The sequence below is a fragment of the Sturnus vulgaris genome, chromosome 2 (assembly GCF_052056855.1).
Source record: "Sturnus vulgaris isolate bStuVul1 chromosome 2, bStuVul1.hap1, whole genome shotgun sequence".
Classification (NCBI taxonomy): domain Eukaryota; kingdom Metazoa; phylum Chordata; class Aves; order Passeriformes; family Sturnidae; genus Sturnus; species Sturnus vulgaris.
Window position 1 is genome coordinate 78,884,755 of NC_142244.1, and position 27,963 is coordinate 78,912,717.

At 38.7% G+C, this 27,963-nt stretch overlaps 1 protein-coding gene across 1 annotated transcript; it reads left to right on the plus strand.

Moving 5' to 3' along the window:
* DNAJC3 (DnaJ heat shock protein family (Hsp40) member C3) lies at positions 1-27,029 on the plus strand. Its single transcript, XM_014881349.2, has 12 exons — positions 1-282; positions 6,207-6,317; positions 9,276-9,400; positions 10,420-10,494; positions 16,063-16,215; positions 17,333-17,514; positions 19,421-19,540; positions 21,297-21,402; positions 21,499-21,619; positions 25,366-25,498; positions 26,233-26,381; positions 26,789-27,029. Exons 1-12 carry the CDS (start codon positions 201-203, stop codon positions 26,944-26,946), a joined length of 1,515 nt encoding a protein of 504 aa, XP_014736835.1. The 5' UTR covers positions 1-200; the 3' UTR covers positions 26,947-27,029.
* Positions 27,030-27,963: the final 934 nt, after the last annotated feature.

Below are 27,963 nucleotides of genomic sequence, written 5' to 3' on the forward strand. Positions count from 1 at the left end.
GGGGCCGACGTGGCGGGGCCGGGCGCGCTCGCGCCGCTTCCTCACGTCCGGCGGCGGGCGCCAGGCAGGGGCGGGCGCGCGCGGCGCGGCCAATCAGCGTCGCCCACGACCCTCCCCGGAGGAACTGGAGCCACCGCTTGGTTGGGCCCGGCCCGGAGCCGCCACTGTCGGGACGGGGGGCGGCGACCGAGGAGGAGGAGATGGTGTCCCCCGCTGCCTCTGCCGGGCGCCTGGGCTCCGCGCTGCCCTTCCTGCTCGTGCTCCTCGACCTGCAGTACCAGGGTGAGCCGGGCCGGGGTTCCTGTGGGGTGTGTTGCGAGGGGGACTGTGCCGCGGCCGTCCGCGGCCCGCCGGGTTTGGGTCCTCGGCCGTGGTGGCTGGCGGCTGGTCGCCCTCCCTCCGTCCCTCCTTCCGGGGCTGCGCGGCGTCCGCCATGGCGGCGGGGCACAACACCCCACACCCCCCGCCTCTCCCGGCCCGTGTCGTCTTGAGGGGGGGAATATTTCGGGAAGGGGTGTGAGGAAGGAGGTACATCGCTGCCACCTCATCGCTGGGGACTGTGGCGAAGGCTGCGTAACGCGGGCACGGCTGCTGCCGGTGACCTGTTGGGGTTAGCTGGAGTTCCTGCTTGGGGGTGCTCGCTGTGTGTGCGCTTCGCGCTCCCCGGCCTGCTCACGGACGGGCTGGGGCTGCAGCCACACCTGCCTCGGGTGCCGTGGTGCCCTCGAGTGCAGCCGTGTGACAGCTTTGGCCGTTCGGTGCTAGCCGTGAATTTCTCGCTCCGGTGTGGATTTTGTGTAGTTCCGAAGTTCAAAGGCTTCTCCAGTTGCCCTTCTCGGCCGCAGCTGGTATTGGTACCCCACTTAGAGATTGGCTGAGGCTTTTGATGGTTGCTTTGAATTTCTTCTGTTTTTGTTTTGTTGTTATGGTTTCTGTTGGTTTTTTGGTTTTGTTTTTTTTTTTTGTTTTCACCTCTCGCCATTAGTATTTGAAGTTCAGCTTATCTGTGCTTTATGCAGCTTGTTTACTTTCACGATACACTGCCAGCAACACCTCTGTAGCCAGACTTTTATTCATAGACTTCTGTTAAGTTTCTAACTCTGTTATAGAATAGTGGTTACAGTCAGGGTTTCACCTGAGGGACATTATTTACCTGCCAGCGGCAGATGAAAGTGGAACTGAAGTTGTCAGTAATCAGAAAAAGTCTATGGGCTTAAGAAAAATATAGGTTAACATTAAAAATTCAGTTGATAGACTAAATTATAGTTCTTCTGGCCAGGTGGCAACAGGAACATACTGTGGCAAACGGTATGTGGTTCATACCCTGCATTAGACCACGTACTGTGGTGTCAAATTGTGTTTTTAAAAATATGCATTCTAGTAGTGTTAGGAGACAAATAGTAACTTTAGTCAGAGTATATTGCTTTTTCTTCCCCCCCCAGGTTGTGGCAGTGGTGCTCCTATTGAGGATTCTTTATTTAGAGTTGCCAGCCTATTTCAAGTATGTGGTTTAATGGCTATTCAGGCTTACCACATTTCCTAATTTGGGGAACATTGTCTTAACTTCAGTTAATAAAGATGTAGAGTACAGTAATATAATTAGAAGTGGTAGTACTGGATCTTATTTACTGAATTCACTAACTTCTTAGTTCATTATTTAATTTTTCAGAATGTGTAGTTAGAGAATTTTTGGGGGAGATATGTTATTTAAGTATCTAGATTTTTTTTTTCTCTACGAATATTACTGGTTTTTGATCTCAAAGGTGTTCATAGTCACATTTAAATTTGTATTTTGGTGTCTTGATAATAGAAGTCTGCCTTGTGTCATATGATTCATGAATCTGGAAGAGTCATTCTGTATTAACTTTATCTCACAGCTGATGTCAGTGAATACTGTTTGTATCTAGCTGGTAAATACACTCATTAAAAACGTTTTTGATTCCTCCTCTTTACCCGAATTTATGATGAATTTGGCGCACAGATCCTTTTTTGGAAAGATTCATTCTTCATTTCTGTTTGTCCACACTAATCACAACAAAAAGAGGTGACTGAGGAGGAATAAAGAAGTGTTGTTCATTTTCCCTCTCTCCTTTCTCCTTGCAGAAGAAAGGAAATGTAATATGGGGAAGAATAAATGGGCTCTGAGTATACAGAGCTCAGTTAGTTACTGTCAGACCACAAGCGTTAAGTGTTTCTTTTCCTCCCCCACCTTTTGTTTTTGCCTTAAGTTTGGGAGCTTATTTTGTTTTGTTTTGTTTTTTTTCTTGGCTCCAAATAGCAAAGGCTACTTGAGGGTGGGGCTTTTTTTCTCTGCCAGTCTTTGCTGTATTTACCAAGTTCCTTTGCAAACTGAGAGAGTGAAAACTTGATGGATGGAAGTTACACATGGCTCAACTGGATACTTGGAGGCTCCTTGTAAACCTCAGAAGTCTTGCTTCTGAAACTGTCAGTGCTTGTCCACATCTTACTTAGGTCAGTGTAGTTCACAAAAGTCATGTTACCAAATGTACCTAAAGCAAAGACCAAACTGTTTAAAAATAACAGCAAACTTAAGATTCAGGGTCATTCTGAAAAAAAAAAGAAGTTGCAAAAGCAGGATCTCCCACTCTCCCGACAAGACAAGGCAATCATTAAGCTTCTCTATGGGGGGAAAAATAAAGGTTTGGGTGAATGCAGTTAAGATTAGTGACACGTGTGCTGCTTCTTTATCGTTGAAAAAACTGGTTTTGGTACACACTAGGAACTAATTCTGTTTATTTTCATAATCTTGTTACTCAGCTTGGGGAGAAGAATTAGGAAAATGTAGATGGAAATTCTGCGGGGGAAAGCAGGAACCTGTGGACAAATGTAGCAACTTGAAACTTCTCAAGTTGCAGGGCTTTCTTGAGTTCTTTGCAATGTGGATGGGACCGATTATACAAGGATATAGTTGAAGTCTGTAGACTTACATATTAGCACAATTATCCTAATAAAACAAAAATCCTACCAGGAGGTTATAATGTATTTGAAGTGAGTGTGTTTAACTGGAAAAACAGGTTAGCTGCACCTGCTTATCTTCCCTTCACCTTCTGATTGTTGTCCCTTGAGTTGTCAGGGTTAGTACCAATTATCTGGGAATAGTTTGGTTTTTGGTTTGGTTTTTTTTTTTTTTTTTTTTTTTTTTTTTTTTTTTTTTTTTTTTTTTTTTTTTGTTTTGTTTTTTTTTGTTTTTTTGTTTTTTTGTTTTTTTTTTGTTTTGTTTTTTTTTGTTTGTTTGTTTGTTTGTTTTGTCTCTTGCCCCAGCACAAGGACTACAGGCTCTGAATTTATCCAGAATATTTGACTTGATTTAACAGCTTAGCTCATGTGTGTAGTTGTTTGAGGCCCAAGGTGAATAGTGAACACTTAGGCAGTCTTTAGAAATTATATTCAAATTAAAATACATGGAAGTTTTTAAAAATAAATGGTAAACTTGCATATCTCTTGGGTAAATTTAGTTTCTTGGTGGAAGCAGGACTTCTTCAACTTGGCCTGTGGTATCCAGCTCACCTTTGTGTATCTGTTGAAAAGTGCTCTGTGGAGTGGGGTTTGATGGGTTTTTTGTTCCAGCTGCACTTTAGTTCTTAGGTTCATTCCCAGACCAACGAATACATAGGTACCCAAATAGATTGCAGAGAATTTGAGTCCCTGGACTCCTGTGCTTATGTTATCAGTTTTCAGGCTGCTTTATTTAGAGTAATTGTTTGCCTACAACCAGAAAATGAATAAGCAATGTATTTCTGTGAATAAACAGCCCAGCTATCAGGTCAGTGCAGAGTGTTCCTGAGTAGTTATGGTGAACGTCACTTTTCATCATGGTTAGGCTGATGATCCAGACTGTTCCTGGAGATTCATGCACCGATTTATGATGTTCAACATCCTGCACAGCCGAGGTTTAATATATGGTTTAATGTAAGTCAAGTATAATTAGTCTCATTCTACAGGAAATCTACAGGACTTCACAAGTAGCTTCTTTATTTATCCATGTTGCTTCTGCTTATATTACTTGTTTGCTAGCAGTGGGTACCTTTCTCGTTTGTTTTATTGTCTTCATTATTTTAAAGGAAAAAGATGGCTCTTCCACCCAAAGTATTATGTAACTTTGAAACACAACGTGTGTTGTGAAAACAACGTGTTTGAAAGACAGCAAATTGTGTAGATACATCTTACTGTGGAAAAATGCATTCTTGGAGCTATCCTGATGTGATGGAATGTAAAACAAGGATGCTTGAGACTGTGGGAACGGAATGCCATATTTAGGTAGATGGAAAATTCTTCAAAGAGTTATTTATAGCCCAATTCTAGGATACCACTCTCAACTGACAAGTTTTGAAAGATTTCAGGTATTTGTGTGTGGGGAAACACAGGAGAGGGATGAAACTTAAGAGTTTGAGTTGGTATTAGGTCATGTTAAATACTTCAGTCTGCTTGCAGTATGATACCTGCTTTACTGCTAGCATATTTACAGAGTCAGATAAAGTTGTGGTGAGGCTTTTTTTTCCAGTTCTGAGTTTTTTCGTTATGTTTCTAATGCTTACTTTGTCATTTTTAAGGACATTGGACTACTTGATGATTGAAGCTTTAAGCAAAGCAAAATGAACAAGGAAGAATGTCCTTTTTTGCTGCAAATTGGACATTCACATAAAATGGGAATACATTTTTTACATACCTAGAATTGACTTTAAAATGAATCATTTGCTAAGATCCTCAAATAAGAATTGTTTATCGTGTAGACAATTTTAACTCCATCTACTTAAAAAATATTCACTGGAAATTTGGGACTTCATGAAGTAATTTCCATTAATAGAGTAAATTATTTTCCATCATTGTTCTAAAACAAATAATTGAGTTGAAGCCCTTGAATCTAGCTTGCTGAATTATTTTCAATCTTTTAGCAGATAGAACTTTCTCTAGTGGATGCAGAGGGGATTTTGTTCATTTTAGTATAGACAGCTCAAGGATTTTCTTCTCATGTGGAATTAAATGAAATATGAGCTGTATAATAAGAGTAGAAAAGAAAAATTAAACTAAGATCCTGGGTGTTGAGAGTTCCTACATCTAAAATCATGATGATTTGGTGATAAGAAATTACTGTTCATTCATTACAAATATGTTGTTTAACGACCTTTCAGTGTGAGAAGTTTGGATATACTTTCAAGTCAGTTGTACTATAACATTTTTATTTGGATTCTAAGAAACAACTTTGAAGTGCTGTGGCATTTTTATATTTAAAATGCCTATTTGACTCAGCTTAGTGCAAAACCTGAGTGAAATAAATTATAAATCATTGGGTTTTAATGTAACGGGCTTATTCAGGATTTCAATATATTATCTTGCTTACATCTAGCCATAGGGTATCCTCTTAATAAATGAAAATTTTTCTAGTGTGAAAGTTTTTTAATAGTCATAAGATGGTGGATAATTTGTAGTGAAATTCTGCCCTGATCTGAAGTCTGCAGGAAGCACAAAAAAGCTTTTGCCTACTTGATGCATGTACCGCATGTACTTGCACTTGACTGCTCATTTCTTCTCAACAATAGTCTTTCCCTGCTGATTGAGCAGCAGCAAATTATTAGCTTTAAACTCAAACTGGCTCTTCAAAGACTTATCACTTTAGTATGGTTTTTGTGCTACTGGTTAAAGGGAAAAGGAGTGAGAATTGTAGTTTTGAAAACTTGCAGTCTTGTAGAAGTGTACCCTGGAAATTATGAAGATGAGACAAAAGTGCAGTAGATGAGAAGCTGATCTCTTAAGTAGCCAAACAGTTCTCAGTTAAGTATTAAGTTATCATCAGGGTCATGAATTTTAACTTAGAGCCTTTGTGTAATTGCTGCATGTGTGTTACAAGTGCTTTCCAGATTCTTCTGGAAAATTGAAATTGAAAGGAGTATGTTACTGAATTTTCGCTGCCTTGTCACAATGGAAAGCAATGCAAAGCAGAGTCTTGTGTGCTTTGACACATCCTGATTGGGACATGCTGTGAGGTTATTAGGCTGCAGAGTGCTTTACGGAATCTCAGAATCCCTTAGGCTGGAAAAGACCTCTGAGATTACCTAAAGTACAGGAGGATGTGACTTCTGCCTCTATCAATAATGGTTTGTTTCATGTATTGTACTATCACTGTATGTGTTTGCTGTAATCAAACCTGTCTATAATTCAAAACCTCGATCTTTCTGGTTTTCTTTAAGGAGCTGAATGTGGAATAAATGCAGAAGTAGAAAAACAACTTGAAATGGGGAAGAAATTATTGGCTGCTGGACAGCTGGCAGATGCTTTGTCTCACTTCCATGCGGCTATAGGTGCGTATCTCAGGTGACTCTTGTACTGAAATACCTTTGGGTGGGTTTTTCTCACTATTTGCTTCATTAAATATCCTGCTTTCTTGCAAATTACATTCCATGAGTCATAGAAGTTGGGCTATCTTTATACAGCAGTTTGGACAGAAGCCAGCAGAGATGCAGTAGAATATTTATGCTTTGGTTTTGATAAAAGAAAACTGTTAAATTAACTACCTGATACATAAACGTCTAAGTCACTGTTGTTCTAGAAGCTAGATATATGAAAGGAATTATAATTGACTCTGATATTATTTGATGAGGTATTCCCTGTCTGTCTAATCCCATCAAGATCAGGTTTCATCTTTATGATGTTTTTTATGAGTATGTCTTTGAAAGGCTGACTTTATCTATGCTTTCTTCTATCTAGAGCTGTAAAAAATTCCATGTTTAAAATAGTCGCTCTCTCTCTTCTTACTTTCTCTTAATTAAATCTTGGAGTAGGTGATATCTCAGTGAAACTGATGCTGCAAGTTTGAGATACTGAATTGGCAGTGGAGAGCAAAATTATCCCTCTCTTGTAGTCAATGAGCGAATTCTTTCTTGCTTGGTGTTCCGCATTTTCAACAAATGAAGAAGTTAAATATTCGCTTTCAAGAATTTTACAGCAACTTAGCTGATTAAAATCCTTTAATTGTAGCATAGAGACAGCACCAGTAAAGAGCAGCGTCCATTAAAACTACAGTTTCTTAATTGCATGATGCGGTTTTAAGTTGGTGGACTTTGTTATAATGTGTACAAGTGCATTTTTTTTCTCTGTGAAAAGAATATTACTAAGGTGTTATCCACTGATGAGTTGTACTATTGATACCTTTTTATTTATGCCTTGGTTTAATAGTGAGATGTAGATGAAACGTTGGTTGTTTCTGAGTTATTAATATTTTCTTTGCATTCTCCAAGATCAGCTTCCCTTATATAAAGAGAATGGAGGACGCAACTTCCCTTTTTTTCTGTTATGGAAGCTCCTTGTTCCACCTAGAGGCAATTTGTTACTCCTTTGGTTTGTGTGTTGCTGCCAAAGCATTTCTCTGTGATCTGTCCACGGTTAGTGCAACAGTGTGATTTTTTTTTTTTTTTTCCTTTATTGTTGTTCGGCAAACTTGAACTTGGATTTGATGAGGAGACCAGTTCAGTGTGTGGTTGTGCAGTTCCTGGTGATGCGGTAGAGGCAGCAGTGGTGTGAAGAGCCTGCATGGGTGAAACCACTGCTTTGCCAGCTGTGGTCGAGCAGCTTGTAAAAATATGGTTTGACCTTTATGGGATTCTTAGCTGGCTGCTGATTTTAGCCTGATTGCCTCATTTACATCAGACTTCTTTGGATTTTGCCTTTTTAAAAAGATTTTAAGCACGGTTTGCCAACCGTGTTTGTGAGGAGATAAGAATTCTTTCCTGGCTGTTCTGCATTGTTGTAGACTGTGGGGTAAATAGATCTTTCTGTCTTGCCTCAGCCAGACTATTTTTGTTGGTTCTTTTTGCAAACATCTAAAATAGAAGAAAAATACTGTCCATATTACCTCTCTTCAGTTAATTTTTCAACTCATTCTTCAATCCCAGCTTATGCTTTCTATCTGAGTAAGTGTCAGTTGCTGTTCATTGTTGTTGGAGTACTGAAGCAAAACTATCTGGCAGATAATCATCTGGTGCTGGAATGTTCTTTCTGTGTTAGCTCTTCCCTACGTTTTCACCCTTTGTGTATTAATGAAGTTCCTTAATTTCAGCTGTCAATATGTACCTAGCCTACACATTTAGGACTCAATGCTGCTTTTGTTTTTAAGGGTAGTAACAGTTGAATTTATTTGATGTTTATAAGGCTGACACACTAAGAGGCATATAGCATGGGAGTTCCTATTAAATTTCAACTCTGGAGATGAGCATTTTCACAACCAAGGTATTGTAGAGGAAGGGAGCAGATAGTTCTTGCAGTGAGAGCTGAACTAGTGTTTTGATAATGGAGGTGGCCAGCTATGAAACTTTGTTGCTGATCATAAGATTTTTGGTGGTGCTATTTCTTCCATTTATTTTGAAGTTCAATTTTATCCTCAACTGATGTGAGGATGAAAAATACTACTTCTGTTCTTCAGATATGAATGTTCCTATCTGCAAATTCTGGATTGATTATTATTTTTTTAATGGCATAGTAAAAGGTTTCCTGTCTTCCAACATTGGTTTGTTTTGGTGGTCGAAGTTACTTTTCCTTGAGAGCCCACAGTAACTGTCACCTGTTTCTGTGAAGTACTGTTAAGAAGATTATTCTTGTTTTCAGAGACTGGTGTTTGCTTCTTGTGCAGGTGTATGTACTAGCTTGGAGAGTGGTAAAATCTCTGGATCTTGGAATTTTGACCAGGAGACAACATGAAATGTGTGGGCCCTGAAGTTAGCCTTCATGATTTGATAGTGTGCGTACATTTGTCTGCTGGTGAGAGGGAATGCTGGTGCCCACTTTATTACTAAAGAAAGGAGTTGCTGATATTTCAATGAACTATATAAAGAGTTTGTGTTTGTGTTGACATTGCACTAACATATTAGTAATTTTGGGAATATTTACATTTATCTGATACGGTGATCAGCATCTGGGCTGGAAAATGATGAATTAATGTGCTTTCAAATGTAGGTCTGCAGTTGGAGGCAAAGCATTACTACATAGGGGCTGTTTTCCTGTATAAAGCTGAGGAACACTTATATATTTGGTCTTGACTCTCAATTATTTGCCATTTACAGTACTTCTGTAATCTTTATTGTTAAATAATTAAACTGCATAGAAAATACTGCTTGCATGATGTTGCAAATTTTTGTCTTATTAACGTATACCATTGTTTCCAGTGGCTTAAAAGTCAAATGATATATATTTAGTCATTACAGTTCCACTGTACCAGAAATTTCAGCTTTGAAATAGTATTCTGATTACTGTTTGTTTATTTGCAGAGGGAGACTCTGAGAACTACATTGCTTATTACAGAAGAGCCACAGTGTACTTAGCCATGGGCAAATCTAAAGCAGCAATTCGCGATTTAAGTAAAGTGGTTGAATTAAAGCAGGACTTCACATCAGTAAGTATTACTGGAATTGAAGATTGTTCAAGTGTAAAGAAAAAAACTGCTTCCAAGGACATTTGGGTTTTTTTTCAGACTTTGCTCAACAGGAATAGAGAATACATTATCCCTCAGAGGGCTTTAAAGTGGATAAAATAATAGCAGTGGTGTATGTGCCTTAATTTGCATCTATGCTGAGTACAGTCTAGACAGCTATTTGAACAACTACTAGTTTTACTAAGTTCATGGATTTATACTAAGCACTTCTCTCACTTGTGGTTATTCTGTTGTTCACCAAGGCTTTGCCATTTGGGACAGGGGAGGAGAGCACACAAGTGCCTCTTTTTCTTTCTTCTCTTAATCAGCATTAGATTTGAGGTATCTGTTCTCCATAGGAACTGTCCTAATCTCACTGCATTCTTGTGTGACTGTTACAAGTTCTCATTTGCTTACCCCATTCTTGATTCTGAGTACTATATGGAGACTGCCTCACTAGTTGGAAACTGATGCTGGAGTCCTCTCCAACTGATTCTCTCACCTCCCTTTTTTGTGGGCAGTGGCATGTCCTGTGTAGTTGATGATGAAGAAGCAAATGTTAAATTCAGTGTTGTATGAAAATATTATAAATTGAAGTCCTCCTGACTTGAAATTGACTTGTCTTTTTACATAGCTTCTATTACTCTGGGAGATTAATGAAATAATTAAATGTGGGAATTGTTTATTGTTTATTATTTCTGCTGTTTACTTGATCTGTAAGCAGTTATAATCAGGAGACTGGTGTAAAGTCACATTCACTTTGTTTTGTGAAGCTTTTCAAATGAGTTTTTTCAGTAAAAAAAATGTCTTTTTTTGTCCCTCAGTTCTAGTGCAGAGCAGTCCTTTGCCTTTAAAGAGACCTTATAAGAATATCATTAAATCAAAAAGACAAAGAATATGTGTCATGATCTGTTTCAGCTTGTTATCTATACTAAAATGAAACTTGTGTTCATACTTTGCTCAATTCCCATTTGTAAATCAAAAGTTATGTTTAATTTCAGGCAAGATTACAGAGAGGACACTTACTGCTTAAGCAAGGAAAATTCGATGAAGCAGAGGATGATTTTAAAAATGTGGTAAGTTGGAGACCGGTATTGAACTACATCACTGCTTTTAAGGTTAGGTTCTCAGCCAAGGTCACATCTGAACTCTGAGGGTCTATAAAGTATATAGTATCTAGGCCTGAGCTTCTTTCCTGTTGCTTGCAGGTGTAGTAGCTAAGCAGCCTTGCATGAATAAATGACCAATGAATTTGTAGTATAGTGATGCAGATGAAATGGGGTGTTGCCTGAAACAGTGGAGCACTTTGGAAAGTCTTTTTTGTCTGTGCCTGGCACTTCATGATTTCTGCTTACTGATAGCTGTATTAGGGAGCAGCCTTCATTGAGAAATAAGTGATGTGGGACTAATTATGGAGTTGAACTCTGGTTTACATCACTATATTGTCTCCCTGGGAAATCACTGGGGCGTCATGGATTAACCTTTGCCTCTTCCTGTCTCTTTCTACCGGTTGCAAAAGAATTGTTGGTTCTTAATTTAGTCAGTGAGCAGGTAAATCAATACATTTCAGTGGTATCCCTCTGTCTCCTAATCTGCACTTCTCCATCTTTATGAATGTCTTGACAGGACTTTCTCTTCATGATAAGGAATTGTGGCATTTCCATATACATGTAGTTGGATATTACCCACTTAAAACTCACTTGGGCTATTTTTAGTTTTTGATGGATATTTTGTGCATTTAAGCCTTATGCTGCAAAGGTGAACTGATGTAACCCCAGAAAAAAAAGCCCTCTGAGAATGTGAATCTTGTTTTTTTTTTTCTCTACTGGACAAAATCCATGCAAATATGAGCATAAATAAGATACATTCTTAATTCTTGCTTGCTCTTCAAGAGTTGTTAGTTTGAACAGTTGCTGTATCCCTTAAGCCAAAATAAGAATAATTTGCAATGTAACAGGTGCTGTCTTGTTGGCTTTCTTTGAAGAGAGTGATGAAAAAAGTTGTGTGGTGCAGATTGCAGATGTTTGATGGAAATCTTACTAGTGAGTGTATATGGCAAAACCAGAGTGGTTGCCCTATATGCTCTGCAGGACAGCTGTGAGGAATGGCTCTTGCAGGTAGAAATGCACCAGGCAGTTCTTGTGTCTGTAGCAGAGCTCCAGCAGTGTGTTCTGAAGCTCACATAAAAGCAGCACCTCTGTCTGCTTCTTCCTCAGTAAGTTTCTTAGGAGTGTGTGGTCTGATAGCAGTGCATCCCTGCTGTGCAGATGTGGGAGAGAGTTGTTCAACTCGGATTAGCTGAGGACACAGTTGCTGCTGTAGCAATTATGCAGTGTCAGTGTTGATTCTGTGTGTGCATCTCTTTGCAGTTACTGATTCTTGAAGTAATGCTGCATATGGAATTGTTTCTCCAGTCAACTGTCAAGTATCTTTCCCTATTGCCACACCTGCTGCAAAAATTTAGTTGCTGCATTTGGTCAGTCAAATAGTTTCAGTACTCAATCAGGCTTTAAGTCTGAAGCAGAACAGTTTCTTCCCAGAAGCTGGTCTAGAAAAAGAGCATATTAGTCCTCAATCTGACATCCATTTTCCTTTGTTCTGTGAACAATATTGCCTGTGTACTTAGAGAGCTGTCAAGTGGTCTGTTTTGAAGAGCATAATTTTCAGTTAAGCACAGTATATTCAAGCAAAATGAATAAATATTTAAGTAGTAATTTTGTAATAGGTTAAATTATTTGTATAGGAGTGGGTTAAATTGTGCTGCATACCTTGAAATCTTTAAGTGGGATACCTATTTCTTTGAGAGGTTTCCCTTATTTTCTAAATGTTTCAAATTTGCCATCCCTTCTCTTGTAGTCATGTTCCTTAAAAGGGATCTCAGCAGTTTAGGAGATGCAGTCATTTTTGAGGGAGAGAAAGCAAGAAAAATTCAGCCCATCTAAGTGGAGGGAAGGATGACAGGTAAACTTTTCCAGCTTGTAAGAACAGTGGCTTTGTGTAGAACTTAAAAAAACATTGTAACTATTATTCGTATATAACAGTAAACCTATCCTTTAATGTGTACTCATGAAAAGAAAATTCATGTCCTCAAATTCATTCTATATAATTTCATAGTATCAGTAAAAAGTTTAATGGTGAGCACCCTAAATATCTTTTAATGATTGATTGCTAAGCAGTTTCTCTATGTTCCTGCCCTCTATAGCATATCAGTACTGACTGTCTTGTGAGGCAGTGCTAGTGTGAGAGCAGGCAGTGGAAATGCCTAGCTGCAAAGGATGCAGTATTCCTTTTTGGGAGCAGAGCCTCTTGAGATTCCAGCCTTCATGTGTTATTTTTAGTTTTTTTTTTTTTTTTTTTACTCTGTACTTTCCTGTTGGCTGAAAGTAATTGCGAGATTTGGATAGACGGTGTGATTCAGACTTATGCCTTCACATATCAAGCAATACTGCGTTTCTGGAAACTTCTCCTTTTGGCCAACAGATGAATCAAGCTGATTAAATTTTTTTGCATGGGTCAGGTTTTCCACATGAAACAAGGACTAATCAGAATTCCTTTGGTGATTTTCAAAGTTGTTGCTCATGCTATATGAATAGTAATTATTTCTCTGTTACAACTTTGGTGTAGTGTTCCTGTGCTTTAATATCATATTTTATACTGGTTTAGTGGTTTCTAATTAACTGAAGTCAGCAGGACAAATCTGTGAGTGCATCAACACTCATGGCCTTAAGCCATGAAAGCCCTGGGATGTTTATTTTATCTGTAAGTATTTTACTGAAAATAAAAGGGATGTTGGCATACTTTAGTTGATGGAAGGCCTTCTGGAAAGGTGGCAAAAGCAATGCAAATCCTGGCAGCCCTGTGTATGTGCCTTATAATGTTGTTAGTGACTCTGCTTATGTTCTCGAGAAAATGACAAGCATTTGAGTTGGTGAATTCTGTAGAAGATACAGAATTAGAGCAGAATTGCCTTGTCTATTGGAAAGTGAGGAAAGGACCAAATTGTTATATTTCTTTTCAATTCTAGTCTTTTTCAAGGCTGCCTGTAATGCTCACAGTTGCAATTTATTGCAATAAATACTGTAAATTGAGGTGCCCTAAATACAGAATTCTGTCTGCCTTGGAAGAGCAAACACTTCAAAGCTTGACATCGAAGGCACAGCATCCATCTCCACTAGGTGTCAGCCAAGACCAAGTGACTGAGCTCTGTACATCTGCAAAATTGCTTTCTCATCTAAGCCCTTACCTATTGCAAAATATATTGGACAACAGCTTTCCATACTTGGTATGTGTAATAGTGCTGTTTTGGATGTAGGTGGGAGAGGCCATCTTATGGCTCTGTAAGTTAATCGAATTAAGTAAAGTTACTAGGCAATCAAGTTGGGTGTTTGAGGCTCTCTTAACCACGTCAGAGTAACATTAGAGTTTTCCAAATACATTCCTCTGTGGTACAGTGATCATCTGTAGCTTCCCAGTTAAAGAATAAAAGGTATTTAAATATTTCCTTGGGTTTTTTTTCCTCCACCTGTCTCTCATTATAGCTGTGTTACCTGATATGTTACCAGGGCAGGGCGCTGTCCTTGAGTGCAAGGATGTCTTGATCTTAGATACCACAAACTGCAGACGTTCCCTCAGTTCCCTTCAAGATGTTTTTCACAAGCTGAATGAACAGGCTTCTTTTTCCTTTCATTAATGTTACTGATTTAAATATCATAGAAATATGCTGATTACTTAATAAGAGCTTATGAGTGTGTATTTTTGTCATACTGTAGCGCAGAAACGCTCAATGCCTTTCATTTGAATGGTACCCTGAAAAATTTCCCTAACTGGACATGTTGTGCTACTTAAATTACCTAGGATGATTCACTTAAATGGTCTTGAATACTATTGGATTTGCCTCCATGATTGTAATGTTGTTTTTCATATTCCACTGACATTTTCTCCAAATACATTACAAGAAACATGCTGTGAGTCTAAGGAGCGTGGTGTTATCATGTTTTTATGGAAATGTAAGGCTCATCCATACCAAGGACTCTTAATTTTTAAGAAGAAAATGCTGAGAAATTAAGGAAGAAATCAAACAAGTCAGCTGGAAGTGAAGAGTTCAGAACTTCATAAAGTTTTGTAGACTTGGTACTTTTTAAAATTGCAGGTGCAGAAATTTGTCTCTACTATAGGCTCCAAATTTTAGGGAGAAGAGTGGATGCGCAGGGCTTACAGGCAAAGTTCTAACTGGAAGAGAAGCTTTGATACTTATATTGGGGATCAGCCTACAAAGAAAGAAAACTCTTCTATCACATTCCTCTCCTCTTGCTGAAAGACAGTGTAGGGAATAAAGGAGAATTTTCAGATTATAACTTGATTTATGCCAGGTAAAATGAAAAACTGCATGAGGGTCAAAAAGATTATAAAGAGGAATTGAAGACAAAGTATGGGACCTGTGTAAGATTTTGATGTAGCATTTAGGCTCTTTACTTACATACAGTCAAGTGGTAGAACCAGGGGAGATTCTGGTAAAGGACTTCTGAGGGCTGAAGTTGAATTACATTAAAAACATAAGCACAAAATATATGTGTTTCAAGAACTTACGGGTGCGAAAAAGGGAAGATGCCACTTGAAGATAAATGGGGGAAGAAAAAAGTATTGGATGTCTGTGAGTGACTTTAGTCTACATTCTGTATATAGAATGTAAGATAATGCAAGTTTTTTATTTAAAAACAAACAAAAAATAGTCGTGCTGATCTGTCTCTTTTAAACTTTGAAAGTCATTCTGATCAGCAGCAAGTGTGAAGCCAGTGCTTCTTTCAAGCTACAGTAGTGCTGTACAAAGCTACAAGATACAAATGCCATGGCTTTGCAAGGGAATGGCTGAGATTTTTTTTGGCCATATGTATCTTCCTGGGTGATAGGAAAGTTGCCTGAAAGATCCTTTTCTATATTTTCTTTGAAAAGATAAACCTGCCTAAGTGAAAAAGGCAAGTACAATGTAGTGACTTCTGCTTGTTCAGAGAGAGGGATTGGAGAAATAAGAGTCCTTTTAGACTAAAAGTTAGACTTTAAAACATAGTTGTTTAAAACTATGTAGGAAACTGAATACATGACTGCCCAGCTGAGCCTTTTCCCTGGCTGTAGCCACTTGCTGCTATAGCCACCCTTTGTGGGGAAAACGTAAGAAATACAACTTCCACAGTAACAGCTGTCTGGAACATGTTTCGTTTATTTCTGTCATGAAGTTATAAATATGTGTAGTGCTTAAAGTGAGAGATGCACTTATACCACGTGGTTACACTGTCTACTGCTGCTGAGGAACCCAATGTTTAACAACTGACAGCAGAGGTGAATTAAATAGGTTACAAAGAGGACCACCATGTCCAGCAGGTGATGGGAGACAGTGACTGTTGTGTATGATGTGTCCAGTGATGATTGATTAAGCGTGAAGAATTGGATTTCTGACTTCTGATATCTTGTATTGAATCTTAAAATGTTTCTCGCTTCTGAAGTTCAGAGGTAGAAATGCTACCAGTGGAGTTTTGAAACTCATTTTGCTTTATTTGCAACTTTAGTCAGTTCTCCATGGTATGATTATTAATGGAACTGAAAGAGATCCTTGAACAAGCATTTGAGTCTCTCCTTGTTCATGTTTGCAGCTCAAATCCAATCCTAGCAATAATGAGGAAAAAGAAGCCCAGACTCAGCTGACAAAATCTGATGAGCTGCAGCGCCTACATTCACAAGCATTATCTGCCTACCAGCAAGAGGATTACGAAGCTGCTATTTCTCTTCTTGATGAAATCTTGGCAGTAAGTGTTAAGTCAAATGGTACTGTGAAAGAAAAGTAAGAGCTTCTGTCTGACATCTGTGTGTTTTTGTTTAATAGTTTCTTCTCTGATGTGAAAATAACTTTGGTGTAACTGGTTTCATTTTGCTGAGCACCACGGGTCTGTAATGATGTTGGAGACGGGAGAGGGCTGAGCACTAGCTGCAGAAGAAGTCAGAATAATAGTTTGTCTTAAAGATACTTCAGTGAAACTCCCATTACAGATAACTTTATTGATTATACTTTCCTGTTTTTCTACAATTTGATATTCTTGGGAACCTGGGAAAATTTTTTCTGAAATCAATGAAGCTTTGCCAAGTTATAGGAGTTAGAGGATGTTTTATCTGGATTTTTCATTGCATATGCAGACAGTTTTTGTCTTGAGAAAATGAAGTAACAAAAGATAAAAAAAACCCACAAAATTAGTGCTGTTGCTTTGGAGTTTACAGCCTTGTAGCCTTTGGTGATGAAACTGCCACAGTGCAGGATTTGGTTTATGGGGAGGCAGTGTGGAAAAGCAGGAAAGCCTCCTCTAAGATGATAGTTTCCAAATAACTGATAAGACACAGATTTAATTCCTTAAACCGAATTTTGATAAGCAGTTCCTCATGAGTAATTAGTTTTGCCTTACTGTGACAATTTTACCTCACTTTATTGTTAAAATCCAGATATTAAGGTCAAACTTGGTGGAGCTACATCTTATCCACAGGCTTCTTCCTAGAGGACAACCGACAGCTTGGTCCTTGCTGTTCATTACCTCTATTCTTTTGGGAAGATACAATAATTTATGATTCTGATATCCTTTCCTGGAGGCTCAACAGACTGTCCTAGTTTAAGCAATGCCAGTAGATTTAATTCATCTCTCTGCATGAGTTCATTGAATCATTTACAGAATTTTCAGGCCTTTGTTTTTCTATTTGGGCAGGTGCATCACAGCATCCACCAGGAAGCAGAGATGCTAATTTCATGAGCTCTGCATGCAGCTTGAACCTTATGCTATTGCAGTTGGCAAAGTGAAATTAAATGGGATTTTTCTTTTGGGGAGGAAAAGAAGTGAAGTGTTATGGACCAAAAACAAGCTTTAATTTTGATTTCTCAAGGTTTGTGTTTGGGATGCAGAGCTACGGGAACTTCGAGCAGAGTGTTATATAAAGGAAGGGGAACCAAGCAAAGCCATTAGTGACTTGAAAGCTGCTGCCAAATTAAAGAATGATAATACTGAAGCCTTCTATAAAATCAGCAGAATATATTATCAGCTGGGGGACCATGAATTATCTCTCAGGTAATTTTACTATTTGCTGTAATCATTATAATTGAAGTGCAAAATATAATTATATAGGTCATGATAAACCACAAAGTATCTCTTGTGTGGGGTTTTGATGGAGAATCAACTGTGGTCTAAATCAGATAAAGCAAGTTCCTCTTTAGAAACTAAGGATTGGCAGTGAAGACACCTGTGTTTATTCTTGGCAAGACAGCCATCAGTGGTTCCAGGCATCTTGTTTCCTTAAACAGAAGTCAGAGTCCCTGTCTAGTGGAGTTGCTTACAAGTGCTGTCTTCATTGTATTTCTCCTAGAAGGAGGAGCTTCTGTAAATTTCCTTTAATGGAGCTTTTTTTTAACCTTAAACCTCTATTGAAGTTAAGTTTAAGATGCAAACAGAAGATGTATACATTAAGGTTACAAGCTTAAGAAGAAATAAAAGGTACAGGAGCATCCAAGTATGAAGAGCTTGGGGTGTGGAGCTGTTTGCCTCTAGTTCCTGCAGACAGTCCTGGATGACTTTTTGATAATGCCCTATCCTTTTATTATATTGAGTTAAGTTTAAGGTCTTATTCCCATATGTCCCTAGTCAATCTGGCAGATAACTGCCCTTGCCCAATCCAGACTGTTCAGTTTGTTGTACTCTGTGCCTAGCTGCACAAATGGTGGAATCCTTCCTATTGCACAGAAGTGTTTTCTGTGCCAGTTATAATTTCAGAAGCGCTGTCTCCATCTCCAGAATCCTCCCACTATGATTTCTTCCACAGAATCCCTTCAATAAGGTGAAGAGAACTGAAAAAAACCTGTGTTTCTTTCCTTAGTAGATGGAAACTTCTTGAGATTACAATTGGAAAAATATGTTTTATAGCTGGCCAAAAGTAAAGTGAGAGTAATTCGTTTGCATTAGGCATTCCCTTTCCAAAGCATACTTAATCTTGTGAGCTCATAGGTTACTTCTCTGGTGACTTTTGGTAGGTGACCATCACTTTGCCCAGTGATTTCAAGTATAGGTGGTATTTTTATTTAAAAGCTCAATCAAGGGCACTGTTGAAGAACAGAATGGAATCAGAATGAAAGGGATAAGCCTCTTTCATTTAATCTTACCTGATACCATTATTTTTTTGCATCATGAGATATGCTAAGAAAGAGTTCTCTTGGGCTTTCTGGGTATTTACTCCTGTCCTTACCTTAGTTTCTTCCTCTTAAAGGCCTAATTATTCCCAGTTTAGGAACAAAATAAGATTTTGTAATCTCTTCCTGAAATTGACATTGAGATTTTGCTGCGATTACTCTATAGGATCTAAAACGTTTATTCCTTCATATGATTGCATTGTGGAGGTTTTTAGAGTTTTGTTTAGACTTTGAACTATTTTGAGAGATATTTTCCCTAATCAGAGTCTGATTAAACATTCTTCACAGTGAAACATCAGGCTCGGGCTTGGCTAAGATTCCATCAAGGAAGTTTGTGTCTTAGCTGAGCTTTCTGTTTCAAGCAGCACAAATACACTTCAATGTAGGAATTCTGTAATATATCTGAGTTAGAATTGATGGTAATTTTCCTATATATTCATCTAGTAACTGCTGAATATAATTTCTTTTACAGAGTGCCTTTTTCCTCAAAGGTACTCTTCAGCTCTTTAGTCACTTATTAATGTAACATTTAATCTTCTGTGTGCTTGGCAATACAAAAGAATTAAAACCAAAACCAGATAAATATCCCTGTATGTTTTGGAAGACTCTTGTTAGTCTCACTTTGTATTAATATTTGGATGAAGGGAGAGATTTGTGTAAAGAACTCAAGTGTTGTTCTGGACAGTTTATATATGCTGCATTGTGTCTCTAGATAAAATTTCATAGTATGTGGTGACCTAGTTTTTTTTGGTTGGTGTGTTTTTCTTTCCTTCTCCTTTCCTCCCTGTGAAAAGTGAGGTCCGGGAGTGTCTGAAACTGGACCAAGACCATAAGCAGTGCTTCTCTCTCTATAAGCAAGTAAAGAAACTCAATAAGCAGATCGAGTCAGCAGAGGAATTCATCAGAGAAGGCAGGTGAGTATTCACTGCTATATTAAAGGGAAAAAAATAGAAAAAACCCAGAGTTGAGGCACCAACTTACTGATGAGGAGCTGATTAAAGTGGTGCTTTTTGCATGTGTCAGTTGAAGTGGGTACTGAGCAGAGCTCTCAAATTACAATTAAAATAAATATTGACTCGCATAGCAACTATTCTATTCTGATTCCTTCTGATGCCACTGTGTCCCTTTTGCATACTTAACTTCTTTCTGCCGCAGGTAGTAAGACAAACATAGGGATGGGAGTTTTCAGCTCATATACTATTACTCAGCCCTGATGAGACCACACCTGAGCACTGGGCTCCCCAGTGCAGGAGAGATTAAGCTACTGAGAAAGTCCAGTGAAGTTCCACTAAGATTGGAGGTGGGGAACATCTCTCTCCTGCAAGGAAAGGCTGGGGTGGCTGAGAGTGTTTGCCCTGAAACTTCTTTCCTACAGGGTGATTTCATCACTGTACCTGGAGGGAGGGTGCAAAGAGGGATGAGCCAGGCTCTGCTCAGTGGTATGCTGTGATGGGATCGGGCCAATGGGTGCAAAGTGAAACAGGAAACTCCCTTGGAACATCAGGAAATGTTTTTTACACTGCCTCATTTCCACTGTCAGGTTGTTCAGAGGAGTTGTGGAGTCTCCCCACTTTAGAGTTATACAAAAGCATTTTGGACACAGTCATAGGCAGATTTCTAGAGGTGAGCAGTGGGATTAGATCAGATGATTTCCAGACGTTCATTCTAATTTCCGCTATTCTGTGATGAAAGGACTGTATCTTAAGACTAAAACCACTTAGAAACTCTGCAGTGCCTTGATGGCAGAAGTGGTTCTGACTGATAAGCTGGTTTTTTTTTTTCATTTATGCACCCTGTTAAATGATAGACAGTGCCTCTGTATTCTTGTAGTTCTTGCTTTATGTCAGTTTTGTGATCCCAAGCATATGACATCCAGCTTTAAGGACTTCAGACAAATCATTAGACATTGTCAAGGTGGCTTTTTTAAATAAAGTGCATCAGGATGTGAATAAGCACAACTGATGCCAGTTTTGTTAAGCCGGAAGTCTGTTTGGGCTCTTTTCACTTATTTAATCCAGCTTCAGTGCAGTTTCAGGGAGTCTGAAGCTTGCATTTCTCTAGCTTGTAGCAACCCGTGGATTCAATCTGACTTCTGCATTTTTAGGTAAATGTTCTAATCTATCTCTCACTCAAACCATGTAACTTTAGCATTTTGAGGACTTCACAGCAAAATAGCACTTTACTGTGTGACTTGTGAAGAAAAAAAGGAGAAAACATCTGTCTGATTAAAACTGGCATAAGGAGCTTTTTTGTACCTCTGTGAATAGGTACCCTTTGTAGTGTGCAGATAGTCTGGACTCTTACTGTGAGCACACAGCTGAGTCCATCTCAGGTATCAGTGGGGGAGATGCTTATTTTGAAGTGCAATGTCATGTTGGGCAGGAGGCGAATCTGGAGATCCTTGTCTGTGCATGGTGAGGGATGGCAGTTGTTACCTTCTGCATAAGCCTGGCAGGCCTAGTGCCTGCTCTTGTCTCACAGCACAGAAAAGGGAACGGGATGTAATTCTTGAACTGCCTGCAAGTTTCCTTCATGCTGTTGTTTTGCAGTATGAAGGGAAGGTCCTTTAGTAGAAGGATGAGAGAATCTGTGAATTTTAAGAATTTTTAAAACGTAACACCCTGAGATAGTGATTACACTTAATGATACTATGCTTTATGATTTAAACAGGTATGAAGATGCTATCAGTAAATATGAATCTGTAATGAAAACTGAGCCAGAAGTCCCAATTTATTCTACTCGTGCCAAAGAAAGGATCTGTCACTGCTTATCAAAGGTAATTTTGCTTATCTCCCTCTATAAACGTCTTCAAGACAAACATGAAACAAAACTCCCACAACTACATGAGTTGGTTTTACTTTTGTCTCTCTAGAATCAGCAGCCTACAGAAGCCATCAAACTTTGTACAGAAGTTCTGCAGCTAGAACCAACCAATGTGAATGCCCTGAAAGACCGAGCAGAAGCTTATTTGCTAGAAGACATGTATGAAGAAGGTACACTTGTATGCCATTGGCACATACTTTATGTGGATGTTTAAAATGTAGTCAGCATTTCTAAGGCCTTTTTTTAACATGTGCTTTGATTCCACACTGTGTTATCCTTAATGAGCCCTGGTAGTTGCAGATTTACAAAAATACTTGGTGGTAATTTTGTCTTGATTAGTGTAAGTGGAATGTACTTGTTTTATCTACAGCAGAGTTGTCTTTACATCAGTGGACTGTGTTCAGGATGTTTTATGAGACTATGCAGCTTACTCAACTCAGAGATATTTTATATAATCAGCAATGACAGAGAATTGCATTTAGAGGTAAAATGTAATTAGAGTTAGGGTAATGTAAATCCATTTTAGGAGCTCCATTTTCATGTCTTAAGATGGCAGCATGAAATAATACTGTTCTATTCCCTTGGATGTGCAGAGGGCAGAGGAAGGTAACAGCCATTGCTTTTCCTGTGTGGATTTTTGTAGTGTTGCTCAGAGAGTAAACTGATTCTGCTCCTGAGGCTGCATTTTCCATATGGAGCTTCTGTACAATGCATCCTATTACATGGAATGATAGAAATGACCTCTAAGATTATCAACTCCAACCATTAACCCAGCACGGGCAAGTCTGCCACTAAGCTGTGTCCCCAAGTGCTGTATCTGCATCACTTTTAAATACCTCCAGAGAGGGTGAATCAAACTTTTGGGAATTGGAGGAAAGAAAAGTTTTGTAACAAGGTTCTACACAAATACAGACAGCCAAACTGATCTTGTGCTGGGGCAAATGCCTCCCTCTTACAGGATATAAGGAAGCAGAGAGGACTTACCTGGGATCTGGGAGAGCTTATTTCCTGTGCTGGTGCCTGCTGGGCTTGGCCTAGCCTGGTTCCAAGTGAAGAATCATGCTATAGCAGAACTGTGTTTCTCCTGGATCTGTAGCATTTCCTGGGCCTTCCTCCTGCCCTTGACAGCAGTGAGGTGGTTGTAGTTTCACTCTGCCTTCTAGCAGAGCCTCCTTCAGCAACATTGCAGCCCATTAATGTTCCTCTGCCTGGAGGTGTCTTCATTTATCCTTTGATGGCTGGTTTCTCTTTGCCACGGAGAACAGCAGAGAACACCAATTAAAACTGTAGTCTCGTATTTAAAGGGGCAAAATGATTCTCATTCTTCCCTCAAAAAAATTTTCAGGCTGGAGGCACCTATTTTCCTGTTAAAGGTAGGAAATTTTGAAGTACTTGTAATTCAGAACTTTGAAGGTGATAATTGTTAAGTGTTCAAGATGCAGTTCACTGTGTATAGCTGTGTTCATGAAATGGCTTTAATTACTTCATAATCACATGGGATCCAGGGCTTGTCTACAGAGACAGATGTTTAATGACTCCATTTCTGGTATATCTCAAGTACAAGAGTCTATTTGTCTAGAGCACAAGTTTTGTCAAAAAATGAAAAAAACTGCCTTACTGTTTCAAAATTGGTCAGAACATATTTTTTTTTCTCTTTTCTTTTTTTCTTCCTTCACACTCTACTACTGTAGAGGTTTCAGTAAGAGCATAAACTGGTTCTGTTATTTCTCTAACAGTCTTGGCATGGATGTAGGTTGTCTGCAGTTACTCATGTTTGATGGGAACTTGGCCATCATTCCACATGCAGAATTAATCTGTCTCAGCTTTAAAAATCAGTCCAGCCAGCGAAGTTGTTTAGTGATACAATATGATTACCTTTTGAGAGATCATGAAGATTCTTGTATTGAAATAATGAGAGTTATATTTGACTGAACTATTTAAATTAAAAGTGACACTGGGATGTAGTTGTTCCTTTCATGTCGTGGAGCAGGGTGAAAGGAAGCTTTCTGAAATAGCAGGCCAGTAAGAAGCAGCAGTGATTGTTCTGTTTGTTTGTGAGGTACTACTGCTTTTAGAAATAGTGACTCAAAAGAATTGATTAAATATCTCACTTGACATACTAGGAATTAATAATAAGTCTCCTGGCTTCATAGCAAACTTCTTGTGGTCATGAAGCTGCCATCCTGATCTACCTGCTTCCAACCCCTCAGACAGGGAGAGCAATTAGCTCTCTGGAAGAGGAAAATCCCAACACTGGAGTGTACCATCAAAATTCAGGAGGGAAAAGTGCTATGGATACTTGCTGAGTGTGCTGGGTTCATTCCCTCTGCAGTGTGCAGCACTGAAATACCTTCCATTGTGCTTAATGCAGTCCTTAAATAAGGAAGTTGATTTTGAAAAAAAGAAGAGAAATCTGATACTGTCATGGCAAGTAGTGACCCTTTGAGCAGGTTTCCCACGATGGTGATGTAGGTGATGTGGTGCTCAGTGAGGCTGAGCAGTCTGACCTGCATTTGGCAGGATGTTCTGCTAGCCCCTCCTAGTATTACCTGAAGCAGATTAAGTTGAGTGGGGCTTAAAATTATTGGAATAATAAAGCAGCATAATGAAATCCCTGTATTTTCTCTGCTTTTGTTAGTTTTGATAGCCTATATTCAGCACACATTTTAGTGCACATTCCTGTTTTGGGTTTTTTTTTAATGACTGGACAAATTAAAAATACCAGTAGAACCCAGAATACTTTAAGCAGCAAAGGCAGTGTCCTGTGATGTGAAAATAATTAGAAATTTTGTTTGGTTTGTAGTAGCCTAGAAAATTGTTTGGGCTCTGGCAATACTTTTTTGATTTCTTTTTCTTTCAGTAACTGAAACAAGATTGCAGTGGTATCAGATGTCTGGGTAATACAAATTCATTAGCACTTCCTGCTGTCTTGCTCAGAAACAGTGAAAAACAAATGTAACACCTGCTGAGAAATAGCATCTGCTTGGAAATAATCTGATGCAAGTACTTTGTCTAACTTGAGAAACCTAAGAGACTTGGATCTGCGAATGAGACCTTGAGGATTATAGTAGTGAAAGAAGAGCAGTCTCATTAAAGACTTCAACTTGCTTCCCGTGATAAATTTTGATATTAAAGAATATATAAAGTTGGTGTCTTAAGCACTTGCAATAATAATAGAATTTACTTAAAGAAGTGTAGGCATCAAATTTCTTCAAAATTTCTTCTCTTGCTTTCATGCCTGAGAGATGCAACTCTTGAAATAAAAGTGAGAACATGCCTTTGGAAAAAAACCACTAAAATATAACTGTTTGCATATTATGCATGCAGAGATGTAAAAAAGCCAATATTTGCCTTTTGCTAACAATACGAACTTAGTGGTAGTCTGAAATCTGTCTTTATAGTCGCTAAAGAGGAAAAGATTTTCTATTGTGTTGATCGAGTGCAGAATGGGGGAGAAGAATTAATATTAATTTAAAGACTCTGGTTAATTCATCCTTCAGTTGAACAACCATCTGAGACCAATGTGCAGTGGGCTTTTCAAGTACTAATTGCTGAATCTTTCTTCTTGGTTTCTGTTTCCTCATCCCAGTTTGGATATTCATTATGTTCATCGTAGTGACTGTAGTTATGTCCAGAGAATGTTGTGACCTACATTGGTACACATCCTTCTCTTTCCTTTCCCACAAGTGTGATGAACCTAAAGAAAGAAAATTGTCTAATTCATATGTGAAAGTGAATGCCTCCATTCCATGGTTTTCTAATTTAGAAAACACCCCCAGAACTTGTCAAGTTGAAAACTAGTTTTGCTGTTTATATATGGTAATTACAAAGCTTCAGTTTTGTTGGGTGGCTGAGTTCTTTAACTGGAAGTTGGTAGAGTTGTGTAACCTTTTCTCATTGACTTTTTTTATAAAAGCGATTAAAGACTATGAGACTGCTCAAGCCAATAGTGAAAATGACCAGCAGATTCGAGAAGGGCTAGAACGTGCCCAGAGAATGCTGAAGCAATCACAGAAGAGGGATTATTATAAAATCCTGGGAGTAAAAAGGTGAGATACTAATTCCAGAGATGATGATATGAAAGGTGGTTATTTAAACCAGTACTTTGAGGGCTGATTACTTGAATTTGTTCTGCTGAGTGTTAATTTTTGTTCTGTATATTGCTATCTTTTTTCTTCTGCTGTACTAATTTTTAGTATTCAGCTTGTAAAGTGGCAGTTCTTTACAATTCCTTTAGAAAGAATGGAAAAAACAACAGCAGGAAGAGAGGAAATAAATTCTTAGTATAGATGATCCTGAGTCATATGAATGAGTTGGGGAAGAAATGAAGACTGGCAAGAATTACTAAAAGTAACAAAAACTGTGGTAGATGGGAAGAGTCTGGAAGGACTGACTGAACTAATGGAAGAGTCTGGAAGGAGGAGCAAGCAAAGTTCTGAAATAGTATTGGTTGTCCTTCCAATTGTGAACTAATTTGATCTGTTTTTTGTTATTCATCTGCTGGTAAATTCCTCAGACTGAGAACCATATTCTGCAGAGTTGCTGGCAGTAGCATCTTTCCAAGAGAAGTATATGGGTGGTGGAGGAGAGAGTGAGGAATCTCTGCTTAAGGCTGTAACTTCCTTTGTTTTATATGAGGAATCTTCAATGCCACTGGCAGAAGGTTAACAGCACCTCATAACTTTCCTGATGCCCTTAATTATGTCAATGTTTAAAATAAACTTCAATAGTGTGGCATACAAGCAATCAGAAAATGAAGTTATCTGTAATTTTATCCATCCAGAAATGCTCGAAAACAAGAAATCATAAAAGCTTACAGAAAGCTGGCATCCCAGTGGCACCCTGATAACTTCCAGAGTGAGGAAGAAAAGAAGAAAGCAGAGAAGAAATTCATCGATATCGCAGCTGCTAAAGAAGTCCTCACTGACCCAGGTAATGATGCAGTGGCTTCATATTTTTAGTTACATTTTTTACATGAAGGACAAAACAAAAGTGTAAGTCATAACAAGCATTTCAGCTTCCTTTTTTCCCTTTCTGCCCTTACCCATCTTGAGAAAGCAGCACTAATACTTGTATCCAATCTGTTGCATGAAGTCAGATGTAATATGTAGTTATTGTGTTTCAGTGACTTTTTTTAAAAGTAACATATTTTGAAGGTCTCTTCTAAGGATAACATCTTGTAGAGATTTCTAGGATTGACTACTTCTGGATATGTTTATGTCAAGGATCTATGTGTCCCCTTTTGCTTCAAGTGCTATTGCAAACTGCATTTAGATTATAAGCAGAGGAAGCCCTGCTGTTATTGTGCCATGATTCCACCTTGGTTTTGTTTTCTCCAGAAATGAGGCGGAAGTTCGATGCGGGAGAGGACCCACTGGATGCGGAGAGTCAGCAGGGTGGCAACAACCCTTTCCACAGGAGCTGGAACACGTGGCAAGGATTCAACCCCTTTGGTTCTGGAGGAGGACCATTTACATTCAAATTTCACTTCAGTTAGAGCCAAGACTATTTCTGGTGGCTGCTGCTGTTTTTTACTTAATTCATTGAAAAATAAAAAGTCTCTCAGTTCAAGACCCAAAATCTTAATTTCTATAATGTTGTCCTTAACCCAGAATTTTACTGCACTAGAAGAAAGCTCCTTTTTTCTTCCACTGGGTTTGATTTGTGAGGAGCTTGACAAGCTCACACTGATGGGGGTTGTGCTGCCTATGTATTTGCTGTGGATATGCAGGACATGTTTATTCCTATGAATGGAAAAAACAGTAAGATGCTACTTAGGACAACACTTAAATTTAGAACTCAAGTATACGCTTAAAGATAAAAACGCATGTAAATATTTTTCTTGATTGGGGCCTAATAAACACGGCAAGAGTAGTTACAGTAGTCTCTACATTAACAAACTGTTGGTTGTGCTCAGCAGAATGATCCATCTCCCAGTATTTTCAAGAGGAAACCCAAGTGACCACCTGCTGGATTGATGTTGGCAGTGTCAGAGGTGGGGAAGAGGCTGTGCGCTGAACCAGTCCCAACGATCGCTCTGGACAAAGAGTGGTTGGGAGTAACTGTATCTGAAATACCTGTTCACTTTGTTATTCACTAACCTGAAATTAATTGGGGTGATTTCCTTGGTGGAATTGTCAGCAGTGAGGTGGGGGTGGGGGAATGTTTTCAAAATGAAAGTTTTTCAAAACACTTCTTTTCTGATTGTGATTTCGGGTGTTTGTTTAGGTATTGTTTTTGAGTAGTTTGCACTTTAACAAAATATCTGCTTGAGATTTGAGCAGAAAATTTGATGTGACATTTCCCTGACTCTGCAGCAATTTGTTGGTTCTGTACATAAAGTCAGAACTGAGACAGGTTGTGATGTGAGTGTACAGCAGGAGTGTGATATTAACTCCAGCCTTACCCTGTAATACAACTTAATTCTGCTGGGTGATGCAACAGAAAGTTACTACTACATGAAATGGTAGTAAGTAATTTTATGTTTCATGTAACAGCATTGGTACTGCAGAGA

Excerpts from the sequence above, each read along its gene's own strand:
- DNAJC3 (XM_014881349.2), top strand. The coding sequence starts at position 201 with ATGGTGTCCCCCGCTGCCTCTGCCGGGCGCCTGGGCTCCGCGCTGCCC. Across the intron at positions 283-6,206 it reads CCTCGACCTGCAGTACCAGG|GAGCTGAATGTGGAATAAAT; the intron begins GTGAGCCGGGCC and ends GTTTTCTTTAAG. Across the intron at positions 10,495-16,062 it reads AGGATGATTTTAAAAATGTG|CTCAAATCCAATCCTAGCAA; the intron begins GTAAGTTGGAGA and ends TCATGTTTGCAG.